This window comes from Eleginops maclovinus, chromosome 20 (assembly GCF_036324505.1).
Source record: "Eleginops maclovinus isolate JMC-PN-2008 ecotype Puerto Natales chromosome 20, JC_Emac_rtc_rv5, whole genome shotgun sequence".
NCBI classification, from domain to species: domain Eukaryota; kingdom Metazoa; phylum Chordata; class Actinopteri; order Perciformes; family Eleginopidae; genus Eleginops; species Eleginops maclovinus.
The window spans coordinates 23,786,941-23,813,145 of NC_086368.1; the positions used below are offsets into that span (position 1 = coordinate 23,786,941).

Below are 26,205 nucleotides of genomic sequence, written 5' to 3' on the forward strand. Positions count from 1 at the left end.
GCTGTGCCAGAAATGTGAGGCAGAATTATTCACAAAAAGCTTCAATTTCACAGCCTCATGAAAAAGAAGACATTTGAAATGAAGTTTGAGGCCTGTGAGTCACCTCTCTCATTAATATGGAACAAGTACTGGAAGCTGTGGTTGAATTGGTAACTTCCAGGTGGGCAAAGGTGGGACAAACTAGTTGGAAACACGTGCGAGAAAAAAATGAATTCAATATCGAAGTGCCTAAAACCTGCATTATCTCTAATATCCAGCAGGAGGCGAATGTATAGAAGTCTATGAGAAAATTATCTTTCTTCTAACTTGATTTCTTAACTCAGTCAACATTTTCCTGACAAGGTTATGGTCTCAAACGCTAGGATTAAGTCTTCTTCAATAAAGCATGATATGTATTATTTATATTAAGGTCACATTTAAAGTAGACAACACTTTTGGGATGTGATTAAGGAAGGTTGCTATGCGATGACATGGCTGGTCTCGTTATTGTCTGTTTTTCCATCTTAGAACTTTTTATTTTTGTACTTTTTGTTGCTTAAAAACATTTCTTCTTCCATATTTCTTTCGTCTTACGCCTGGTTTCAAAATGGCGACGGCAAAAACACCAAACTCAAGACCGTAGTCCACATACAAAATGGGTGAAGTCATGTTGACAACGTCCCATTCTTACGGTTAATAAAGTCTGTAAAACACATTTTTAATGCATTTCCTGACAAGTCAAGTCGATATGTGATAATACAGTTTTTTTTAAAAGAGGGTAGGAGACTAAATTGGAATCAAATTCTACTCTGTATTACAATCACGCCAGAGATGCTAACTGAGAGGACACCGGAGCTCACTCCAGGGAAGCGGGATTGACAGCCGCAGAGGAATTAGCGGTGTGATGACTGTCAACACACAATCTGCACTGCACTATGGTAACAGGGCTCATATTGTTTAGTTTGGAGTTATTAGCTTTCAGAACATAGAGCCGAATCACTTGTAAAACACCCCAAGCTGCCACTCATCCTGAGCGGCAAGACTTTCAGAAGCAGGCTTTTGAGTTTAATTAAAATAGATAGTTGTTTATGAGCATGTTCTGTGTGTTAAGAAGCATGTGTACATGTATGTGGATGCACAAGTGATAAGGAGACTTTAAATTAGTTTTATTGCAGAGTAATCAGCTGTGATTTATCATGCCACTGCATTTTGAAGGCATATATTCACACAGCTTCCCCGACCGTGTTTCTCTTAGTGAAACATGGACATATGCCAAGGTTCCCAGTCTAATGAGCACTGTTGTCTCAGTGACAAAGCCCTAAACAGACAGACAGGGCTTTGTGAATGTGCTATGACAAGATACGTACACGACTGCAATGTCAAAGACAATTCAACAGCTGACGTGTACTTTTAGTCTGGCTTTTTTCATTTGGCTCATGTGCTCAATTGTTACAAAATTTCAAAAGGACTTCTTTAAAAGTTTGTTCCTACCTTGGGGTCAGCAGTAAGCAGCTTAAAGGCCTCGTACACCTGCCTCTCTTGGACTCCTCCCCCCAGGTCCAGGAAGTTAGCTGGCTTTCCTCCATGTAGGTCAATGATGTCACATGTGGCCATGGCCAAACCGGCTCCATTCACTGTAAAACATGCACCATTTAGACTGAAGTATAGAGGATAGCTCAAAAACGGACTTGAATATAACCAAAATGTAATCAGAGTGAGAGGATTATTTTCAGATGTAGCCATTTCATATTTTAACTGAGCAAATGATAATAGAGAATAATGTATTAATTAAACATATCAATGTTTAATTTGAGTCTTAGTGCTGTCTAAAGTCCAGAAATTGAATCGAAAGTCCCTGAGAGGAAAGTATGACGCCAGCAGCCGTGAGTTAATTAAAATAACATTAGCACTGTTCATAAACCCATGAAAGGAATCGAGCAGACTTAGAGCAAAGAAGTGCAAACGGCTTTTAAAAAAAATCTTCTCTTCAATGCTTTTAGTCGAGCAACAAGGTGAACATCTGATTATGACTCAGCTACGGACTTCCGACAAAAGAGCGTTGATTAAAAGAAGTTCTGCTACCCTTTTTATTATGGCCTTTGCCATTATTTAGCCAACTGCCAATGGCACCACCCTGCTGAGGTGTGCGGCAGCCAAGAGAACACAAACATCTTACATCATTTGGTTTAGCCAAGCTGTACTTGTGTCCTGGCAAGCTCCCCGACAGAGGTCTCAATAAAAGGGAAATTCGCTTGAACAGCTGTCACTTTGGTGGCTTACGGAGCTCTCAAGGAAGCTGCGGGGCCTTAAAGGCTGTTGTTACTTTAAGAGAGGCTGGGAGCTGGGGATGCAGAATGTGTGTGTGCAGTGTTAGTGCTAACAGACATCTAATGTGTTTATGAGGCCACGGGGTAAGACGCACGAGCACCTGTTAGTGCTGCTGTACACTGTAAACGCTTTGATTTATGACAAGAGAGGGGGCCTTTAATGAGAATGCTAACAATCTGGCTCGCTGGAGACTTTCAGGGCAGATTATAGCTAATTAGAACGCATTGGATACGGCAGCATTCCTTCTGGAGCCCTGAGAAAGCTGCTCCTCGTAATGTGGACTGGAGGAGAGCCCAGGCTGCCTTTACTTTGACCAAGTTTTAACCGTGCCTGAGCTTTTCACTTATGTGACTTGAGAGGCGCATTTAAACCTTTATGCCAGGAGGGGTTGGCTTATGTGAGAATTCATTTAATGGCTGGCGTTTCTGAGCAGCAATGAGCGCCGTTATAGGGTTTTGTTCCCGTACCGAAGCAGGCGATGTTTCCATCCAGTCCGATGTATTTGAGGTCCCACTTGGCAGCCTCCATCTCCGTGGGGTCGCTCTCACTCATGTCGTCCATGGCAAACACGCTTTTCTGTCGGAACTCGGCATTGTCATCAAAGTTGATCTTAGCATCAAAGCAAACCACTGGAGGAACGGGGATGAAACAAAAGCAGAGTCAGGGGGGAAACATAGCAACAGGGGAATCACAAAATTCAGGAAAAGAGAAATTAAAATAGGACATTAGAAATAAAAAGCTAATTGAAATCATTTTATATAAAACCTTAAATTAATGAACCGAGGGGCGTTCCCTCCGCGTACTGGTCTTGATTATCTCAAAGATTGGCTGACTGAGGCGGGTGTTTTTGACACTGGCTCAAAGGGGTATACCATTATAGTCAATGGACATTTCCTTTACACTTCAAAGAGAGTGCATTTCAAAGAGAGCAACCTCACGAAGCTTTCCTGGAAAAATAGCAGGCAAAAGAATGATAAAATACTCACAACAAGAAGTGACTCCAAGGAATAGTTTAATGTTTTGGGCAAGTTATTATATTTGCTACCTTGCTGAGACTTAAATGTCCAAAAGTTACAACAATTTGCCATTGATTCTGGAGCTCACTACCTCATGCATTAGCTCGTGTAAATCCTTTAAAATTTCTGAGAGCTCGCAATGTCAGGAATATTCTCATAGCAACTGTAAACCAAGAAGGGGACGAGTCAGTGAGGAAGTGTGGGTTACCCAGATAGTAAATGCTAAGTTGATCCAAAAAGGTTTTAAACAATGCATATTCTTAGACTCAGGCTAACGGCTTTCTTAGCTTGGCGCTAACGCAGTGTGAAAAGCCCGTTAGTACTAATGGAGAGTGAAACTCATACAGTTATGTAGCTATCTTTATATGCTTACGTTCGATCGGCTCATTTCATATGATAGTGATCAGTTTCGTGAACGCACTGGGTAGGAAATTTGATAGCTCTCTAATGAGATTGATAACAAACTTTCTCCGTGCACAATCGTCTCTGTAACTTTTCATTTACTCACTGTTATTCAGTGTTCAGAGTATATTTGTCCTTCCTTTATTTTCTTTACGCCATTTCTTAATGCCTTTAGCCTCTTAAAAGTCCCTTTCCCAACTCACCTTAGAACTCTCCTAAGGCCTAAGATGTTTTATGAAGAGTTTTTATCTTTATTTATTATTTTAACTTTCTTAAAACATGTCCTTATTCCTTATAAAATCTTATGACCAGTAAGCAAGTCTTTCCAACAGGAAGCTTCATGAATACGGTCTCAGCATACCAGGAAATGAAGGTAACTTGTCATGAAATATTCCATCACAAAGCAAAAGGTAAACCTGCAACCATTTCCCTTTATATTCTGTCTGTGTGCTAATCTTAACAGCAGTTGTTGCTATTTTAAATGATACTGTAGATTTTGGGGGTGGACAGTCTTTAAATCGAACCCTAAAATCAGAAAGCAGAAAGCAGTGTGTTTGCCTGAAAATAAATTCCAGCTAGTTTTCAGCCAGCTAGGATCTCCTGTAAACATGCAAACAATGAAAATCTAACCGTTGTGGTAATAAGTCTATTTCTATTTATGTCTATAGAACTTTTAGTATAAACTTTTCTAATGATTAACATATTCAAGGTAAACAGAGAGACAGATCAGCCACAAGTAAACGAGTGTAAAGGAAACAAAATATAGAAACACGGGTATTGGCTTAGGGAGCGACAAACACACGCAGGCACACTCTCCTGGGACTTGGGAGATGGAGATGTATGTGTCCTCTAGGTGAAGTTGCACTCCCACAACACAAATGTATTTTTGTTTTTGTTTTGACATATCCATTATTGCAGTCCATCTACAAAATGAATTGAGCTATAACGAAATGAGACAAAAAAATACAAATTTTCCACCCATGAGAAATTTCCCTTTCCAAAGCACGTCTCTTTTGAATGCCTGCCGGAGAACAGCAGCATTCCCTTGTGACATGTGAACAAATCGAACCGGAGAAGGATTTTAATGTGAGGCTTGTCTACAAAGCCTGCCTCAATCACAGCCACTGCTTCTTCCTGCTGCTAGGAAAGGAAACTCGTACCTCTGTGTGAAAAAGGACTCATTTTATTCATTAATATTCATAAGAAATCATGAAACAACAAACTTCTTCTTGTCAATCTTTGATGAAGCATACTTTGAACAAGAATCTGCTTTTGTGGAGACTAAATAACATCAAAGAAGCGATGCATCTTCAGTGTGTAGTAAATACGTCTCGATAGGACGCTTCACAGTCAATCTTTGTTCGGCTCCACAGACAAGACAATCACTCTTAATTCTTTGGGAGGAAAACAAAGTTCAGCACAAGTTCAACTACAGCGCAGCACTAGAATATGCTTCATGACCGTGCTTAATGCATTTCACTTCTCAATGATGAGCGCCTGAAATGTTTGCGTGCTAACCTCCCCTGGTGTCATGTTGTGAGAAGTGGCGACGAGGGACTGAACGCATTTCTCACATTTCTTTTACACATTTCTTTATTTATCTCTGGGAATTCAAGTCTTTCTATCAGAGGGAGAGAAACACATGCAGGGACTGTGGAAACTGGACTGAGGCAGGATTTGATTAGACTGACCTGTAAAAGCAATGAAAGTTGTACTCAAAGTCACATTTAATTCATTACAGACCTTATTTTCCTGACACATCGTATGGGAGGTCGTCAAGAGAGAAGTAAACTGGCAAATCGGTTGCTTGTTAAGAAAGGACAGCTGCGAATTTGGACCGCCATTAATCTTACATTACTACCACTCTTTTACACCGCCTGTATAGGTGAGGCAAGGCAGGTTTATTTATGTAGCATCTTTCAACACAAGGAAACTCAAATGGCTATACAAAAATAGTTCTGTTGCCATATATTCACTGCGTTTGTTTGTTTTAGCTTTTAATGTTCTTTGTATATTTAAGTGTCATTTTGATGTAAATACATTTCTTTATGATTTTCTTTTTAATGTTAATCGTTTCTTATAAATATTCTTTTTATTATTTTATATTTTTGAACTTTAAACAACTTATTTTCTTAGACTGTTTATGTTCGCACCACCAGCGACCAAATCTAATTCCTTGTATGAGTAAACGTACATGGCAATAAACTTGATTCTGATTTTGAAAAGGAGGCAGGATGGTATTTTTCCAACCCTTTTTTAATTTGTATTTTATTTAAAAAGGCACTATATTTCTCCCTTATAACAGAACAACCCTAGGTAAACCCAATTATCGTTTATTTTGTTAGTACTAAGACTACGTTTTATTCTAACATACAAAGGTAGTAATTAAAAGAACTGCTCAGTTATATGTAACAAAACAAACATTGGATTAGGTTTTTATAAGTAACGAAGCTGAAGTGTTTGAGTAAACCTTAAACAAAAACCAATTGAAATTAAAGTAAGTTTGTCTATCTCGTTAACAGATTTACTATCCTTTAATGGATAAAACAAGATAGACAGCTAAGAGGGGAGAGGGGGGAGGAGAGAGAGGGGAGGACATGCAGCAAAAGGCCGTAGATGAGATTCGAACCCAGAATTTAATCCTACCCTGCTGAAGTTCGGCCTTTGTACATGCTGCAATCGCAGTAATGGCTTAGCAACTGGGAAATGTTAAGGGCTGGTATACAGCATTTCAATATGTTGAAGCATTCAGCTTATCAGATGTTCTCTTTTTTTTAAATATATATATTTTGTTAGCATCCCCTGAGTGGTTGCTGTTTGACGGCTGTGGAGTAAATGAAGGATGTTGCAGCTGCTGTAATACCTCATTACTAGTTGATGATAGGCTTTACGCCTTTAGTTAATCATCAGCAACTAGGACTCATCAACAAACATCAACATCCTATGAATATGGAAATCACTGCTCCCTGAAGCCATTTGGATTTTGATCCAGACAAAGTCATGCTGACACGAGACTGACGTCAACGTGTTGCAATTACACTTCGCATTCCTGAACGCATTCAGACCCGAGGAGGTAAGTGTGCCTGTATCCTGCGGAGTGATTAACAGGTGGCTGCATGCAATAAATACTCTCTGTGTAAAGAGCTGACATATTGTGGATGTTCAATTTGATTGGTTGGCAGTTAGTGACATATGCAATGACATAATGCACACATACAGACACACATGGAGAGGACTCTTCATGCCACACAACACACCTTGTCCTTGGGGAGTTTCTCCGAAAGGATTGACTTCGACTTGAGTGGCGTCGACTTTCATGAACAGATCATAGAGACTCTTAATCTGATCTGCCGCCTGCGAGGGACATATAACACAGTAATTATTACCTCTTGGTTCGGCTCCGAGCAGCCGGCCCTACGACCAAGGCCGCTCAGCCGCTGGTACAGGATAAATAAAACATGACAAACCACCTTCAACATGACACTGAGATTGTTTTCAAAATATGTGACAACTGGCAAATACGACATGCATCACATAATAATATGGCTACATACATAAACAACATTACAATGCACTTCTCAGTAGGTGTGGGGGAAACCGATACAGCAAAGAATGTTTGAGAGGCAATATTGCGTCTATATACGACTGCCAGGTATCTTTTACTACTTTAACCCTTTTCATTGTGGTAAGGCATTATTAATTGGTTCGGCAGTTATAAAAAGGTAGGAAACCAAAACAAATGATAATGCTACTTAGAAAATTGCAAACAACACACAATACCACTGTATAGGGACTTATTGTGACAACACATTGTTTAGGATATTTCCACCCCGACTTTCTAATTGACTCCATGTTTCGATTTTTTCCTCGCAGGATTTACTGTATATCTTTATACAGTACTGGGCAAGAGGGAATATACTGTATATAGTGAAGTATTGTACTTAAGTGCCAAATACTTGTACTTTATGCGAGTATTTCGTTTACTGCCACTTTACAATTTCTATTAACCTACAATTAATTCTACTTGTTACTTTTACAAATTAATATTTATGTACAGTAGTTTCTTAAATATGATGTTGTATATGATGGTCAAGAAAACCTTAGTTTATAAATAAATTGGACAATTTAGCATCGATGAATTGATATCTATAAACATTTAAGTCATTTTTATTACAAATTCATTTTATTTTGAAATATTTAGACTTTTTTTGGTGTTTCTTTTTTTTTTTATATCTGCATTTGCATTTAATACTTTAACTACATATTGCTAATCATGCCTAATACATTACCAATGCAAGATTTTACTCGTAACAGATGCTTGAACAGTGCTTTTATTTATGTAAAGGGTACTTCTTCCACCTCTGGGTAAACCACAACAGTTGGTTCATCTCAGTCAAAACATTGCATCTTGACATTGCACTGAAAAGACTTCACACAGTCCACCAATCTCTCTTACTTATTGTCTTTCACACACACTTGCATCCACACAAAGATCCTGTCATCCCCATAGCTCATTCAAGACAGCAGAGGTATCTTAGAAGAAGAGCTGCAATTATCTCTGAATTAAACAGTCTGGCAGCCGACTCACAGCAACCGAGGAAAGGCATACTGACAATGCAGAAACTTAACCAATTACTTTCAATTTCTCTGCTTGCCTGTTTGAAATCAATGCCTATTCAGTATCCAGCGAGAAAAAGCATTGCATACCATTTCATGTGAACAAAACCCAAGATATCCTTGCCTTTCAGTTTGCTAGACATACTTTGCTGATTTTCACATATGCTGTTTGCTAAAATTCAGAGCTAAATTGATTTATAATGCCACTGTGTCTGTGGAAAAGAAAACATACGAGTGATCTGGACTTTCTTTCTTTTCATCATTTTACCAGCTAACGCCGTCTGAGCAAGATATTTAAACAGAGGTGACAAAATAAAATGCTGCCCGAAGTGAGTCTTACTGAATGATTCACTGTCAAAATCAATGGGAGCATGCTCAATGGAATAATGGTACCATTCGTGAAGTCGTGATTCACAGCCAGATATCTGACCATAGACCACCTGGCAAGAGATCCAAGTGCAGTGAAACTTCACATCTTGCCTCTAGAATATTATTATTATTATTAATGATTTGTTTCGTGCATTGTAGATTGTTTACGTTGTGTCTTTAAAGCCTTCTGAGCAGCCATTACCTGTCTCTGCAGTGGTCCTTTGAATTCCAAATTAGCTGCCATGCGAAGAGCCTGGTCGTCTCGCACGCCTTCAAAAATATCAATGACTTCCTATAAGATTTGCAGTGAAAGCGAGAAAGAAAAAAGGAGGGAACAAATGTAGAAAGGGAGTGAGGGGAGAACAAGAGGTTTGGCTATAATTTGACACAAAGCGGATGTTCATATTAAACTGCCGACATCATAATTAGGCAGCTAGTGGCAAGCTGTCAGATGCAGAGAAAAGGTGACTCGGGGCACAAGCGATGGATTTATGATCATCAGACTCTCGAATCTTTGACTTTCAGAAAGAGAAGTTCATTTATTGAGTCCTCCTGAGGTATAAAAATGGATGAGGGATTTAAGGCGGGGAGGGGGGGGGGGGTATCAAACCGTGGCTCTCATTTGCTAGTAAAAATACAATGCTGTATAGAGTAGTTCTGGACCATATAGATTTGAATGAGATGTTTAAAGCGTGAAATGTGCTCTATAGCAGCACAACAGCCGTGTTGTGCACATATAAAACCTGCTGCGGAAAATAATGAATGACATAAATCTCAGCTGAATCTTTATAATCTGCTCCAACATCTGCACACAATAGCAAGGAGGATATATAGAAATAGAAAATGGAGGCGAACGCCAGCTGTAATGCTTAAATTGTGCATCCGTTAACACTGAAAAGGACCTGTTGTCAAGTAGCCAAGTGACTAGAGTGGATTAAGTTCTGTAAATGGTGTCTACTTCAGTGCAACATAAAAAGAAAGCTGTGAGTTTGTCATGTTAAGCTTCAGTGTTGTATGTGAGCATCATGTTCAGCTGCTGCAGTGCACACGCAGGCAGGACTATACATTTAATTGGATTGGTATGAAATGCAAGCTGAGCTCAGTTTCCACATGTGGCCCAATGGGCTTCTTAAATTGGCAAGTTTTCAAGCCAAATGCTTTTATTGATTAAAGAAAAATAGTAAAGGGTTCGCACCTTTTTTAGGAGTTCGACTGCGCCTGACGAGATACATTTTTCAATTATATTTTTTTAGGAGTTCCTTTAATAAAGACACAGCTTTTGAAAAGGGGGCGATACCAGTCACTCTTACTTGGTTTTTTCCTTTATATTTAAAACAAGGACCTTGCATACAAATACATTAATCTCAGAAAAGAGAAGAGATGATTGATGCCAGATTTGAGCTGATACCTCATTTCCATCTGCAGTCCTTAAGCAGGTACAGAACAATCAACAAACAGTAAAAACATTGCATTATTTTCTATCACACAAACCATTATAAAACACGATTAAAGTACAGGCTAATAAAATAGTACGTAGTACAGGGAAAATATAATATGACAATAAAATTCAGATTGAAAAACTCAGATTACAGAGTAAATAATGTTGGCGTGACTGGTTGCTTAATATACATTGTTTTGCATCATAAGAGAATAAGTGAAATTCAATTGCAATCCAATTTAAAAAGAACGTGTTTTACGGCTGTTACATTTTATTTAAATATTCTTCCTGTTTGATATTGTAGTGATGGGCTTGAGATGCAACTCATTTACCTTAAAGATGAGTTCTGGGGTCTTTTCAGCTACCTCCTCGATATCCATACCACCCTGGGGGCTGCCTACCATGACAGGGCCATTACAGGCGCGGTCCATCAGGATGGCAAAGTACGTCTCCCTGGTAATGTCAAGGGCCTCAGCAACCATCACCTGGATATGGCCACAGCAGGAAGAAGAGGGGGTGATGAAGGAATGTGGCTTTGGTTCTTCATGTTTTGTTTTTTTTTAAATCGGGGCGACTTAGCAACATCTGTGCAAAGATTACTGATGAAAAATACCTGCTGACTGGCGTATTAACAGAAATGTCTATTAAAGTTGCACTGTCCCTGTTGAATATACAAAAACGATCACAAACAAAGGTATGTCCTGTGGCCCTAATGGCAACAACATTGGTGTTTGTTGGGGTGGAATGTACATTCTTAAATGTTCACAATATCCGACACTACATCGAACACAATAGCCAATGCAAAAAGCAGATTGGCAGAATCTATGCTCTAAAAGAAAATCTGTGAAGGAGAGAACGGGAAGCAAATAGAGAGGAAAGAGCGGCTGAGAGTCGGCAGATAAGCCGAAAAACGCAGCAAGCAGGAGGCTCATTTTGAAGAAAAAAAGGGAAAGGAGTTGTGTGGTGGTTAATGGGCTGTAGGTTTTCGGATGAAGTGTTTGTTTGAACATGCCCAGCCCTTCTGTTCTGCTTCCACCCAATCACCCAGCAAATGAGGATGGATAGCCTTCTCCACACTGCATGTTCGCAGACTGCGCCCCTATCTACTTGTCCAAATGTTGTCTTCTCCAGTCACTCAAACACTCCCTTCCCTCGTCGGCCTGCTTGTAGCCTTGATTTTTCACTCACACTGAAAAGGTATTTTTATTCCCACCATTTTTCCTTTTCACTTAAACTTGTTTTAGCCTCCTTCAGTCTTCTTCCAAATCCATCTATTACAGCCTCTGCCTCATCTTCCCTTATCTCCTCATCCCTCTATCAGTGCCACGACAGCAAATCCATGTAGATGCTGAGTTGCTGTCCTCCCTCCCTGTGGTGCTCTCTGCTCCGTAGAGCTGTACGGGTTGAAGGGTTGACGCGAGCTCCATTGGCAGGCTGACGGCTAAGCTCTGGCCGTCAACTGACAGACTGGGTTGTGACTGTTACTGTACTCGACCCTTCAGGTCACTCAGCTGCTGCTCTTGCCAGGTGTGATTTCAGAGCCAAAAGAGGATTTTCTCAGTAGGACAATTTAGATAGCCCCTTGGAGGTCATCACCTCTTCTCCCTCACTTCCAATTTACCTTTCGCCCGGTTGCTGTTTGAGTATCTTTCCCAAAGACTCGCACAAATGGAGTTATTTCTAAGCTTTGTGAAGACAGCAGCTGCTTTCTATAAAATTGACGAGTGAAACTTATTTGATTCCACCTAAAATCTGCAGCAGGAGTGGGAGCAGAATGGGGGAAAGCAGGGGGGAAAGAGAAATGAGGAGAGACAATGAAGCGAACGAAAGACTGAGAAGGTTTCATCACCTGGAAACGTCTGTTTTGAGGAGGTACAGCATGCAGCATGCGAGCGGAGAAAACTATATTCCTGCTTGTTAGTGGCACATAGAAACAGTTGTTTACCAAACACTTTAAATTCACAGTGGGCCCAGTTCAATTTATGCAATGAGGCATAACACCAGCCAGCGCAAACACACAGTAAACAACAGCAGAGGGCTACTATTAAAACCTAGTGAGAAAATATTGAAAAAAAAACAGACTGCCTTCACAGTCATTAATTTTATAGAACTGCATTACTGGACTCAAAAAGCCTTGAAATGAGGTCAGGCGAAAAAAAACCAGAGTCTATCTTTCATTCCTTCAGTCTGGGCAGAGGCTCACCGTTTTCACTTTCACTCCATCTTTGGGCGTCTGCTTGGTAGTCAGGTTAAAACCCAGCATCTGATTGGCCAGTTCACCAACCACAGCAGGGCTGAAAGAGAAAAGTCGAACCCTCTTAATTTTAATCCTAAGAAACACTGCAAAGAAAACATTTACAAGATGAAAGTTGAGAGGAGCAGGTGAACTGAAAGAGGAATAAGTATTTCTTCACCTCTCCGGATGTTATTTGAAGAGCCTCAGCACTTTATGTAACGTGTTGTGACAAAGCACAGTTTTTGGATACACTTTGCTATATCTACACATCACTATGAATGAACCTCAATGTGTACTCTCTGTTTAAAAGCCTGCCTGCCAGAGCAGCTTCTGTGAACCTGCTCTGGTTTTGTTGAGCCGGGGTTGTACTCATCCTCTGATAGATGAGAGGAAGGTGAACTGTGCTCTCTTATCACTGTCTGGGGACGATAAACATCAGCATACCTGACTTTGAAAAAAGATTCCGGCCATTCTGAACCCTAAAGTAGGGTGAAGATGATACATATCTGGGACGATTGTTATAAATCACTTTTTTTTGGCCTTTAAGGCGGGCCGTAGCTGGCAGCTACCTTTACTTAAAAAAAAGATTGCACTGTTTTAGTGTATGGGACTTTGGCAGAGGGAACAGCAGTGCCTGAGTAAGGAAAAACTCTTTCAACTTTTGAAAAATGCTCATGATACACACACTCATCACACTTGTACTTTAACTCCAAGCTGAAACTGAATAAACTCAGCAGCTGCACAGAACCAAATCAACAAGGGAGAAAAAAAACTCTGTATGGAGGTGCAAAACGCTTCCGTCAACCTTAAAATCCCCTTCTCAACATTTAATGGAGGGTAGTTGCTCGAAAACGCAGCTATGGAAGAAAGAAACACTGTTTACTCGGAGCACAAGTAATCTTGACTGTGTCTTTGTGTCTGGGGAGCGTCTTCAGAGAGCGCTTTGAGCCTCCTCACTCTAAAAGCCGCTGTCGTGGGAGAAATAATATGAATCCATCTTCCTTCAGGATCTCACAGTGTGATATAGATAGGGGTATACTTACTCCTTCGTTAAGTGCACTCCACCTTTAAGACCACTGTCGAACACACCCTTGCCTCTGCCACCGGCCAGGATTTGAGCTTTCAAAACGATCTCCTTGGCATCTGAAAGACGGGGAGAGAGAGACAGAGAGAGAGAGACAGAGCACTTAAGAAATAGGCTCAGCACCTTTAATGCCCCCTTGAGCCTGCATCTTATCTATCTATCTGATTGAGGGAGGCAGGGGGAGAGGAGAAGAGAGGGGTGAGTGTGGAAGGTGAAAAAATAAGGGATTATGTCAGGAGGGAGGGAGAGAAAGATTACACTCCAGAGATCAGCACCAACCCACAAGGAAAATAACCGGAGCAGTATTGTTTACAAAGAAGCACAGGAATTACCGTACTCCTCTCCGAATGGACATTCAAAAAATGTATTTTCACAGATATGCCAGAGACTTTGTGAGAATTGGAATAAGGCACAAATTCAGTAGAGTATCTCAATATCCAGTACATTTTCTGAAAATGTGCTGTAATACACGATAGATAAACACGTTTGTTTGGTCCATAACGTCCCCCTTATTTTGTCTTTAAAGGCAATGCTTAAACGCACAAATTCAAAATGATAAAACTCTTATGCCAAGCAGGTATATACAATACATGTTTACGTTTATTTTATAGTGCAAGCATGCTAACATTTGCTCATTAGCAATTAACACAACAGAAGTAGAGCACAGCTAAGGATACTAGGATTTTTGTTTGTTTTGCAGGAAGTATTTCATGGATTTGTCAAGTTAAATGACAATGGCGCTGGAGAAAAATTACAGAGGATGAATGCCTGGACCAAATTTCACGGTAATCCATTTTGAAATGATCCAGATTATTAACTCAAAACCCTGAATGTGATCCTCATGGAGATATAAGAGTGTCAGTGAACTTTCTATCCAGTCACATTAGTGGATATAGAGATATTTCAATGGATAAGTGAAAAATCTGACCCGAGTTATTTATAGAGATAGTTTACTTATCACACCACAGTCAGTAGGTTGCATCCTTTTCTTTTCTAAATGTCACGGTAATCCATTTATGTCTGTAGAGATATTTCCATCTAGACCCAAAACTGTGAATGGACCCACATTGCCACCTGTAGAACTGTTCTGCTTTTATGGTTAAGAACACCATCCACATACAATATACACTTCAACTGTTTTATTGGTTCTTTTCCTTTCCGGGTTCAATCGCAGTGCTAGGGAAATAAGCAACTGCACAACTGTTTGTCAACTTTCACGTGACCTTGCTCCAATTATAACCCCCCTGCTTCCCCTTTGCGGTCATAGCCACCTTGCCAGAACCCCCATAAATCAGGAGGAGCTGCCTCTTCAGAATCCTGTCCAGAATCTGCCTCTATTCAAATGGAGAGAGGACACTTGATGAAAGTTGCTCTCTGGCTAGGTTATTATTATCAAGGCGGGGGAGTTCAGCCATTGACAGGTGGCTGCCATCAGGGTGGGAAATAGGTGTCAGGGAGAGTGGAAGGGGATGATCCGCTGTGCAGTGGCTAGAAAGACACCTTGACCTTGAGCACTGCAGAAAAGCTCTTCTTCCCTTGAAAAAAAGACCTTCTGTGAACAGGGTTAAGAACGTCTGGGCCGGAGCTGTTGAGAGAAGAGAGACAGAAAACACTGGCCCTGTTCACTGCTGTGGTAGTAAGAAAAAAGGAGCCAGAGAAAATAGCCTCCGACAGGGTGGCAGGGATTAAACTAACACTGCATTAGTGAGGCCCGTTCTCCGTGGAGAGCCGAGAGGGGTGAAAGGGAAAGAGAGAGAATGAGAGAATAAAGGTGTGCTCATATGCAAAGGGCTCTGAGAGGAGTCATAAATGAATAAATATGTTAATAAAAAACTGCTACTGCGCAAAATTAAAAAGAGTTCAAAGCAAGATGAAATAGTGTGTCCTGTGGGCATGTGCAACGGAGAGGGACGGCACAGAGGAAATGACTTTTGCTTTCAAAATTAAAAAAAAAAGGAACAAGTGGAAGAACAAAGATGTAACCCAATAGTGAGATTGCATTGTTTGAGGTGTGGAAAAAGGTAGACACACCGATGGGTCCTTTAAAAAGAAAGAAACAGCTAGATGTGGTTTTAAATACAATATTAAATATACTAAAAAGAAATGTTATGTGCTGGAGAACGTAATGGAGTGAGAACGAGGCAGGTGTTCCTTCCTGCTGCACTAGTAATTGATAGCAAACCTGCTTATTATGCGGCACACAACAAGATACTGTAGCAAAATCAGCAATTATGAATGGGCACTGAAAGAGCAATGTGCTGATAATAAGAGGAAATGTTCGAAAAACACAAGATTTCTAGGTCTGCATTTACACTGCATATCAAAGGCTGTATGATGAAACAACAAGCACATCACTCTCACAGAAACAAAGATGTACAGTGGAATCATACCAAAATGTCTGGATAACATTAAAACAGCACTCTGTTGGATCACATGGAGAGGATAATGATGTCCTCAAAGATCAGAGTGAACAAGGTGCATGGTAAAGAGCAGGGCGGCCATTATCTGGTAGTATGACAGGCCTGTAACATCCAGACAAAGGTTGGTCCCTAATGAGTGCAAAGCAAAATGGGGAGTAGATGGAAAAAGAGCAGTAGTATGTAAAATCACACACAAGTCGTGCCTTTATACTCAACCCAGACAATGCGATGAGCAAGGGGAACGAAGGGCACGTGTCTGGAGTTAATTAGTAAAGACACCAGCAAGGACTGTTGGAGAGTCAGAGCTGTAGGTTGTTTATACAGTGAAAAAATGCAATATTAAATCTGTAAACTGGGAGGTCTCTAATGAAATCTCATTATTAATATAGTACATTTTGTCCTTCCTTAAAGGTCACTACTGTGAGTGTCTGTGCACCAAGCCGAGCTACAGGCGTAGAGGCGAATTTCAGTAGTGGTCAAACGGTGAACCTATAACTTCTGTGTCAGTCACATGATGCCATTGGGCCCAACATGACTTTTCCCCCATTGACTTTCATTGGGAAAGACACGTTTGTAAATCAGCATTTAAGTAAACCAACTCTCCAGTGTGAGGACTTGAATGGCTCTTAGTTAAATCACTAGGTCCTAAAAGTTCTAAAAATACACTAAAAGCCAAATTACCAAATATGTTCCTAATCCATCCATTTGACTGACACTGCTGTGACTGAGCATATTGGAGGCGGGGCTTAAGAATAATGAAAGTGTTCATGCTCTATGGGCCTAATGGATGCGGTTGTTCGGCAGAAGATGCAGGTATTTTTGTTCTTGAGTCAGGCCATCTTGGCTTTAAATGCCATTTTGCACATTTCCCTTCCATGAGCGGGCCCTGCCACCAACGATAAATCAGGTTCTCTTTGAATATCCATGATGTGCACTAAATACGTGACAAAAAAAAAGATTTGCTGATGCGTTGCTGCCACAGTATTTAGAAAAACCTTGTGCTGAAAGGGATTGGTTATTATATTAATGCTTGGATAAAATCCCTTATCTTGAGGGGAAGGAGACCATGGTTGCATAATCACTTCTCCGCTTCCATTTGTATCATACACAGCCCTCTGTGAAGATGTGGAGCAAGATTTTCATCTCCATTTAGTTTCTATATCTGGGGGACACAGAGGGAGGAGATTAACATTGCACAACATCTCCAATCACATTGCACGCGATCAGAGTAATGTGGTCATCATCCTCCGGCTCTACTCATTTCCCAGTAATGAGTGCAAATCAACTCCCAGTCTGCTTGCCAGTGACAGCAGCTGGCAAAGACAATGTTACTTCCCCAATCAGTGTCTCTTTCGCCCTCTTTTCTTTCCTGTGCACTTTTGAAAGGCCTATTCTTTCCCACCTCCCTTTCCATGTAGCCCTGGGTGGCCAGCGTCAGAGGTAGCTTTGGTCTGGGTTTTTAATTAAGCCTTCGAGGGCTGTGCCATGAGGGGGATGCTGGCTGGTAAGGGACAGATGTAGGCTGTGAGCCAATCCAGAGAAAGTAAGATATGGTTACCATCTGCATGGAGATAGAACAGCCCTCCCCAGCGTGCACGTGCTGTAATGAAAGTAATGTGGCGGCTAAATGGAGACGACTAATCAAACTCCTGGGAAAGGAGGAGAAAACCAACAAAAGCAAGGAAGCCACATCAAACACAAAGAGCATGTGGCCTATGGATCAATGCCATTAACTCTAAAAGGAAAACAAAAAACATGAAATGTATCTCTACCTTCAGCATCTGTGCATCAGGACAGTACTCCTGGTTATGATAAAAGAGAGGGTTGATTGCTGTCTTAAAATACTAATATCTGAGATCTCCAAGAACATTGAAACAGTTATTGAAGATGAGTATTCTTATCTCAGTATTTTTGGAATTTGGTTTCAAGCAGCTCAAGTATAATTCATAATTCAGTGCTATTCCAGCTCTATAAGTAGAAAGAACAACAATCTGTGCTTCCATTTGCTTCCATCTCGTGGCACATGGCACATCTTTAAATAACTTCAATTATGTTGTCAACTGCATATTGATAACTGCAAGAAGCTATTGGAGGAGCTCTAGCTGTTGACTCACTTCGCCACAGGGTTTATTTCTTAGTCACAACCATGGCTCACTGATATTGGGAACAATGAACTCATGTCTTTCTATAGGGACAATTTCCAAAGGCAATGTGGGTTATTAATGACATAAAAACAAGGCAAATATCCTATTAGCTTCACTAATTGCAGAAATAGAAAACTAAACATTTGCTTCCTTCAAGTGTAAGGACCAAATTAGGCCAAACCTTTATTCTGTATATTGTTGAGTGTTATAGCCGAACCAGTGCTGACATTTAATAATACACTGGCACTGGCAGTGTTCGTAACTGGAAGATGTTTAATAATAATTGTGAGGATTTCCTTTAACCACAACGGTAATACCGCCGTTGTCTTTGACCGGTTAAGCTTTTCATACACTTTTCCAATTCTGCCTGACTGTGAAAATGTCAGACAGAAATTGGCTCTCCATTCATGCACTGATGGTAGGTTAACCAAAAGGAAACCTTCACTTTTCATCTGCTTTGACATATAATGGCCATGGATTTTTTTTAAAGCTAAATACCTTTGCCTGTTCAGTTGAGGTTGAAAAGTCAACAAACATCGATAAATCCTAACCACGCTCTAAAAAGCCAACTTGCTTCCGGCCTGTTTGTAAGATTCTGACTTGTATAACAAGGAAAAACTTAGATTTAGACACAAAAAGATAATAGTCTAACCTCTTTGTTTGCCACAACTAAATATATCATTACCATCTCACGGTCTTGTCTGGTTAAGCCCATCGTCCCTGTGTCCGTCACTGCCTCTAATGATGCCATCTCAATGGAGGAAAATAAAAGCGTCCCGGACCGACAGTGGCACCTCTGTGTGACACCTCCCTCCGTCAATGCTTGCATGACGGCCGAGTCCTCATTAGAGGACAAGTCCACCCTGGCTCTCAGACAGAGACAGCAATTCTAATGACATCCTGAGACGACCCCGATCTCCTCTCAGCGACAGAGAGGTGCAGTTCAAATCCCCGGCTCACTGTTTATTTTTTTACTGCCATGCAACCTGAGGGGTGACAGTAGCGATAATGGTGTTGTGGAACGATGGGTGCTAAATGACCATGGGGATATCAGTCGGGGAGAATGATTTTGTTTGACAACGAAGCCTGTTCGAACTCATTTGCTCACATCATGAGAGTTCACGAGAAAAACTCAGGGTTTGCAGACAATGGAAAATCTCCATAAAAAAGTAAGTGAGTAACCAAGAGTCTGCTCACTTCTCATTACTCATGCCACAGTTTCATCAGTTCAGCATGAACAATAGCAGATCAAACTATTCCAAAAGCTGCCAACAGCTGCTGTAATGCACTGGTGGACAAGAGCACTACTTGCAATGCCATTTGCACCGCAAAGTAATGAAGCTTGTCTAATGGATCGAGGTTTTCTACCACAGTGCATTTTACACCACTAGTAGAATCCATGTTTTCGGACCAACTCTTAATAATACCAAAAATGACTAAAAGAAGCCTGCCTTTCTTCAACGTGCCCCCGACAACAAACAATTGCCTACATGTTCACTTTTACTGGCACATAATTATCGTTATAATACGATAGAGTTGATGTGTGAGATATAATTCCACGTCTCACCCACAGTATGAATAGGTTAGGATGCGTAATGGAGGAGGTGGACACACTAAGCTGCTTACAGAAATCAGCTCTTTGAGAGACAGCACGCTTTACCCAGCAAAGCCTATTTACAGCTGTTAAGACAATTTCAGAAGCATGGCTTTTTCCCTACGAACGAGAGACCTCAGAACAAGCTGATAAGTGGGATGGCAACAGGTCCTTGGAGAAATGGCCAGGAAATTGTGTGTCTGTTTGAGTATTGTGTATTATATGTGCTAAGTGCATATTCTCAAAGTGTAAGTGCATGCAGGTGTGTGTTATCTTGGCAGGGTATTGAGACGGGAAAACTGCAGACTAACATCTGTCTTTTTGTGTGACAGGTCAGTTCTCTGAAGGGACAAGGGCTCTTCTGTCCATCAGCCGAAACCCCGCAGGGAGTGAGGTGGCGAGGCAGAGGAACCTGCAGCTCATTTGAGTTCCTCTACCATGTGATGTAAGTGGCAAACGAGGACACTGAGGTACTGCCATAGTGCTACGTTTATTTTACTGGTGGGGTGAGGCAATTACTACAAGAGAGGAACAACAGACTAAAGCAAAGGGAGAATGAAAGACAAAAGATGTGTGAGTGCATGCGGAGAGCGGATAACAGATAAGAGACGCGAGGGCTGAAAGTACAAGAGAAAGGTCACAATGTATGGGTAAAATGCAGAAGAAAGAGCAATGTTGTTTTGATTTGACATTACCAGTTAATAGCTATGTAAATGGTCCTCGACACAGTTAGGTAGAGGTTATTAACATAATATTGATTTCATACTCTGGCCACGTAAACAGCGGCAGCGTGGTTAATGGTTGCACATTTGTAAAATTATTTTAATATAGCGTGCACAGACTATAAGTGTATATAAGGGGAACACTCGCCAAATATTCCACTCAAATGAATAAGGGACCGTTAATTTTAACAATCCATCGTTCTATGATTATGTTACTCTGGTCCTTTGCAAACTGCACATTTACATTTGTACAAAGCGGTTGAACACAAAGCGAACAAATGTCACAACTTGGTGTGAGTAGAAGCTAAAGGCTAAAGACATTGACCAAATCAAAACCAAACCCCTGTTACACATCTTGCTAATAGACTAAAAGTATTATCTTCACTGAAGTTGACATTATCAGAGCAAACAGTACATGTGGACCTAGGTAGATGACTTTTTGTTTGGCTTATAATGGATAGGGCTATGAATAACTCATTCACGATGCTACGAGCTACACGTGCAGCACTTTACTGTTGAGGATTTATAGCAGCATCAAATGATGCACTGTTTGACAAGTGTTTCGGACTTAAGATGTTCACTCACTCTCCAGAGAGCTTTCCAAGTTTGTTTCTAACTTGTACTTTCATCCTACTTTGACTGGCACTGTTGCAGCTTACCTTTTAAAAGAAGAGCTGGCCATCTCCTCTTGTCTTACATAGTTTTACAACTCCAAAACATATAGTCCATTGGGGTTTGTGTGCTCCGTTTACCTCCCCTCAAACACTCATGAGTTCACCCATTTGAAAAGCACATCATCACACAGACCATGTTTCTCCTTATTATCGTTGCTGTCATTGTCGAGCTACATCCGTGTTTATATTGGGAACAGCAGATTGCGCAATTATAAATTATCACTGATGGAAATGCCAAGAGGCGTGAAGATGGCAACATTTCAAGTGCAACACAGCAAAAGACTGAGGTTGTATATACTTTTGAAGTTCAAGAACCCATTGTAAGATCAAAGGATTGAGCAGCTGCCTCAGCGGCTTCCGTCCACACCACCAACGGACAAGAGGACATGGGTTCCAGCTGGTGTTCATACACAAGCAACACACATAGATCTAAGAGGGTTGTCTTATTGCACAGTACACAGCCCTTGGTTGAGCAAACTCTACTCCACTCTAACTGCTACTGTCAGCGCTTTTCAGAGACTCTGCTTCATTTTCCGAAGGGGGAAGATGAAAGTGGTCTTAAAAGGCGCTCAAAGTGTTGAGGTGCACGAGGCGTCTCCATCGGGTACTGTGGAAGAGGAGGGAGGAGATGTGCACTGAAGATAGGTCTGACCCTGATTCATGTTTTAACCATGTTTGACAGTAGGGTATGTTAGCCTGTCCCTTGTTGAAAAGAAAATGGTTTGCATGTGTCCATAGGGTATATGGCACAACTGTGACTTACTGTTTCCCCCAGCACATAATTCAAATGATGGGTTTGTCCAAACATATACAAAGTCATTGGATGGATTGGTATAGCATACACAGAGCTGAGCATAATAGAATGTGATGACAGAGGACCTAGGTCTTATACAACACAGTTGTACAAACAAATCCAGGTAGCTAATAAGTGGAACTGAGTTAGAGTGAATAGAAAGAGAAGACACGGAGAGAGAAAGCAATAGGAAGAAAACATATCACTGCAATGTTTCTTACAAATTCACTGCTCAATGAAGGATGAAATAGCCTTAATAAAACATGCATTTTAGGGCCAGTATTATCCAGATAATGGCCCCATCACCGAGCAAGTGTTGAGACAAAATTACATTAAAGAGGAACTGAAGCATGAATGTGCCACAGTAACATATCAGTACTCAACACCCACAATAGAGCTTCCAGATATCTTTGATTTGTGAAGTCCTTCTAGACCGCACATGTTATACAAAGATTGAAAACAACCACATGTTTAGAAGCATTTCATATCAGATGTTTTCTGCATTAGTGTCCCCCTAAACAGTCCTTGAATTGCATGTGTTGAGTATGTGTGTAAAGCTTAGACTTGTGAATCTATTGAGCACAACGTCATAAATGTGGGATTATTTCAGGCCCCAAAGTAGCCATTTCATTGAGAGTAAAACTATTTTTTTTTATTGGATATCTAGGATAAGAATCACAGCCTCATGAAACTTTAGAGCTCAAAACTCCTGACCCAGGGCATTCAGATGTAGAGCTTTCCTAGGTATATATAAAACAAGGGGAATTCTTTGCAGTTTTATTAACAATTGCATTTGTCAAAAAAATCTCCAAATATCGCATTTTGAAAAGTTCCTTAAGGTTTGGTGTCTCCATGTGGGTTTTCTATACATGTATTCTGGAGGAATTTTGTTCAGTCTCTTTCCATTTTAGAAGTATATTATTTTCTCACTTTGGCCCAATAAGCTGTGCAACAAATGTTCGAAGCGCTAATGCAATCTCACAATGGATGAATGAAAACAGGCCTCGTCTTTAATATTGAATGGAACACAGTGTATATCCAGAATGTCCTAAGCCTAAAATAAGCTATGGAAATGCCTTTCCATGTATTCATTATTATTGGAAGTACAGTTTTAAATGAAAAGGGACAACCCTAACCCATCATTACAGCACATGTTTATAAAAAAACCCAACAAACAGTTGGGAACTCCCAATTTCCATACCGATGGTCAAAGTCCTTTCAAACCCTCTTTATGGTCACAGAACATTTACCAAAAGCACACGTAAATTAATAATAAAGCACAGCACAGCGTCTCCACCGGCATAAAGGCTAATTTGGTTGGGATAGAGGAAAGTATTAGGGAGGACTTGGTTGAGATGCAATCGTCACGCATGAATAAGGAAGTCCTCAGAGCGGCGTGTGGCGATGCCAATGTGTGGGAGGAGCGTTTCTATGACAGATGGTACAGGCTAGACAGCGTGTTGGGTTGGTGTAGAAGCATATGGTACTCCCTAGATGATCTCATAAACCAACACCAGACCCAGTCGGAGGTGTAAATGCTTCTTCGCAACCTGCCAGCGAAAGCAGAACCATCCATGTCACCAAGCAAAACAAATGTGGAGGCACAGCGAGGGCTTTGTGCTGAATCTCATGCAACTTGATTTAACACCCTTACTAATAAACCCTTCTAATGTATCACTTCTACTGAGAACTGAAAACTTTACAAATAGAGGAAAGCTTTGGATGCATGATGCTGATTTTCTGCTGCCTATAAACAACAATTAACTGCTTTTTAAGACCAATACTGTTATGTAAAATGATAATATCCCAGTGTTGTATTAAAGAAATACCCGTAGTTTATTCACACATGAAGATGTAGTGTAAGTATTTCATAGCTCCTACTTCAACCAATGCAACTGACTTCATATTTGCTAACAGCAAAAAAAGGACATTTCTGATGCTTCAAATTTATTAAAGCTTTTCCAGAAATGTACATTGAAAAACTTGCATTACAAATAGCAAGGTTTTATGGCAGGAAACTTCCCGTCTGTTCTCCCAGTTGCTGCTGTGGATACAGCTGCCCGGCCCTCTACAACATTGGCTCCTTCATTTTGCCCTTGGCTCTTTGTCTGGGATATCCCATGTCTCTCTACAGTTAGTGATGGGGAAAAACACTTGCTGTTTCGGGGAGGCCATCCAGCAGAGGGAGTCTCCTTTACACGCCAGTGCACAATGGGAAACTCATACCACTGACGAGTGGATGAAGGGAAAGATCAAATGATCTCACTGAACCCTTGGTCTATTGGTACATGCATCAACTTTGTGTGGTTTACTGCAGGTTGGGCTGCTCGATGTCTTCATACTCTTTGCTTTCAGCAGATAAGGTTCACAATGAACCTTCTCACTGAAAAATGTATAATTTAAGGATCCTATAGAAGATTGTACTGATCGTATAACACACACACATTGAAACTCAGATTTCATCACTGGACAACATTAAAAGCAACCACAGATTGGAAGAAATAATAGGGCACTGATCAATATTGCCTTGAATCTGAAACTTAACCAACAATCTTTGGTCTCCCTGAGAAGGCTGACACTACACATCAAACAATGCACTTTGAGCCAGCGTTGTGTGGAAAAGATGCTAGCTCCATGTTTACGATGAGATCCGTCTCAATTTGCAGATCACAGGCCAGAGGCATAGAGGGGGTCTAAGCTGCCACAGAGAGCAGACAACTAAATGAGCAGAGTGAAATCACTTTAAGAAACACAGAACAACAGTGTCCTTAGCCTTGAGCTACTTTTATTTACACATCATATGGAGCACAGTGTCAGCCTCATTTACTTGATTTTAAGGGCTCTTGAAGATCCTCAGTAACCAGAAGAGAGAGCCTCTTACCTTTTTGGAAAACATAAACTAACATATATCGCATAGCCAAGAAAATGTTTCATGTTTTTGTTGTAGGGACTAGTGTGGACCTCGGCCAACGACATTTTGAGTGCCAGCCAAATACATTCAGGGTGCTTTGGAGCATGCACACTTTAAATTCATCAGATTGGTTGATCCTGTAGATCCTGTTTCTTTTGCTCTCAAAAAACACAAACATAACCCTGCCTGTAAAACACACACACACACACCTGTCTCCTCAATGGGTTTGCGTATGTCGAGGTAGCTCGCGGTGATTCAGTAAGCCAACATATCAAAATAACTATCCCTCTAATAAGCACACATGAGATTTGACAGCCATGCATAAAAATTGGTCTGTTTACACTGAATATTCATAGCAGAGTGAAATAAATTAAAATCCTTCCCACCTCTGTTGATCGTCATCTAGCAGTGAAGTTGTGCTAAGCTCAAATTTGAGAAGAGGTAGACTGAGGTAAATGCAGAGTGAGGGAAGTTGAGGTCATTTTAGACGGAGAGAAAACAAATAGAAAGACACAGAACATTTTATAGCAACATAATTTGTCAAAGCAAAGCCAGTAGAATGACAAAGGTAACAAAAGACAACACGTTCCAAAGAGGCATACACATACACATGTATATGTTGCTCCCATTCATCACACGGGCTCAACATGTGGTGAAGATAAGAATCTGAAGCAATGTTTTCTTCCATCGCCGCTTTGTCAATGAGTGATTGCTGGGGGGGAGGCAGGAGGCATGACAGACATGAAGGGCTCTCGCAGCAAGGAAAAGGGAGGGAATATGTGGTTTTGATTTAAAATTCAGACTGAAAATCCATCAAGATTTGCGCAACAGATGCATCTGTCAAGCGGGTGGCGACACACAAAGCGGACTGCATAATCACATTCTCTTTGGCTGTAGAGGGGGCACAGGTATGTGTTTATTTGTGTGCATGTGCATGGCCGTGCATATGTGCTAGGAAAAAGCAAAGAAGAAATCTATATTCATTACCGGACTTGCTTTGATATGTCAAAACTGCTAGATAACAACAAGGTTCTTGTGAAAAACCTGCAGATAGTGTATAGTGTATCTGTGTGTCAAACGGGTGTACTCAGAAAGAAAGGTAATTCAGTCTTGCATTCTCTGAAGCCATATCGATTACATATTAAAGTTATGCAGAAGGAAATCTGCTAAAGAAGATAACCACTTGCACATAAAATATTTGAATAGTATCTAGAAGTTTTGCATTTCCAGAAAAGATACGGCTACAGGGCAAAAAAAGGAAATACAGTTAAAAGTGTAATACACTAAATAACAATCCACGAATCAAAAGCAGAGAAAAACTGATGATTTATAGGAAATAGTTAAGGGATATATTGTTTTTTTTTACAGTACATGCTCTATACCTCACCCATTTTTCCCATCTATACTCAAATATATGAACTTAATTTCTAATTCTCATGATTGTTCGTCTATTCCATATACTTCATTTACAGGGTCCT

At 40.6% G+C, this 26,205-nt stretch overlaps 1 protein-coding gene across 1 annotated transcript in view; it reads right to left on the bottom strand.

The window, feature by feature from the left end:
- suclg2 (succinate-CoA ligase GDP-forming subunit beta) overlaps positions 1-26,205 on the bottom strand; it is a 93,468-nt gene that overhangs the window by 37,691 nt on the left and 29,572 nt on the right. Inside the window, exons 3-9 of the mRNA XM_063911801.1 lie at positions 13,429-13,528; positions 12,353-12,443; positions 10,482-10,634; positions 8,914-9,003; positions 6,983-7,079; positions 2,775-2,936; positions 1,471-1,613 (exon numbers count right to left, since the gene is read on the bottom strand). Coding sequence (XP_063767871.1) covers positions 1,471-1,613; positions 2,775-2,936; positions 6,983-7,079; positions 8,914-9,003; positions 10,482-10,634; positions 12,353-12,443; positions 13,429-13,528 — 836 coding nt within the window. The remainder of the gene's footprint in view (positions 1-1,470; positions 1,614-2,774; positions 2,937-6,982; positions 7,080-8,913; positions 9,004-10,481; positions 10,635-12,352; positions 12,444-13,428; positions 13,529-26,205) is intronic.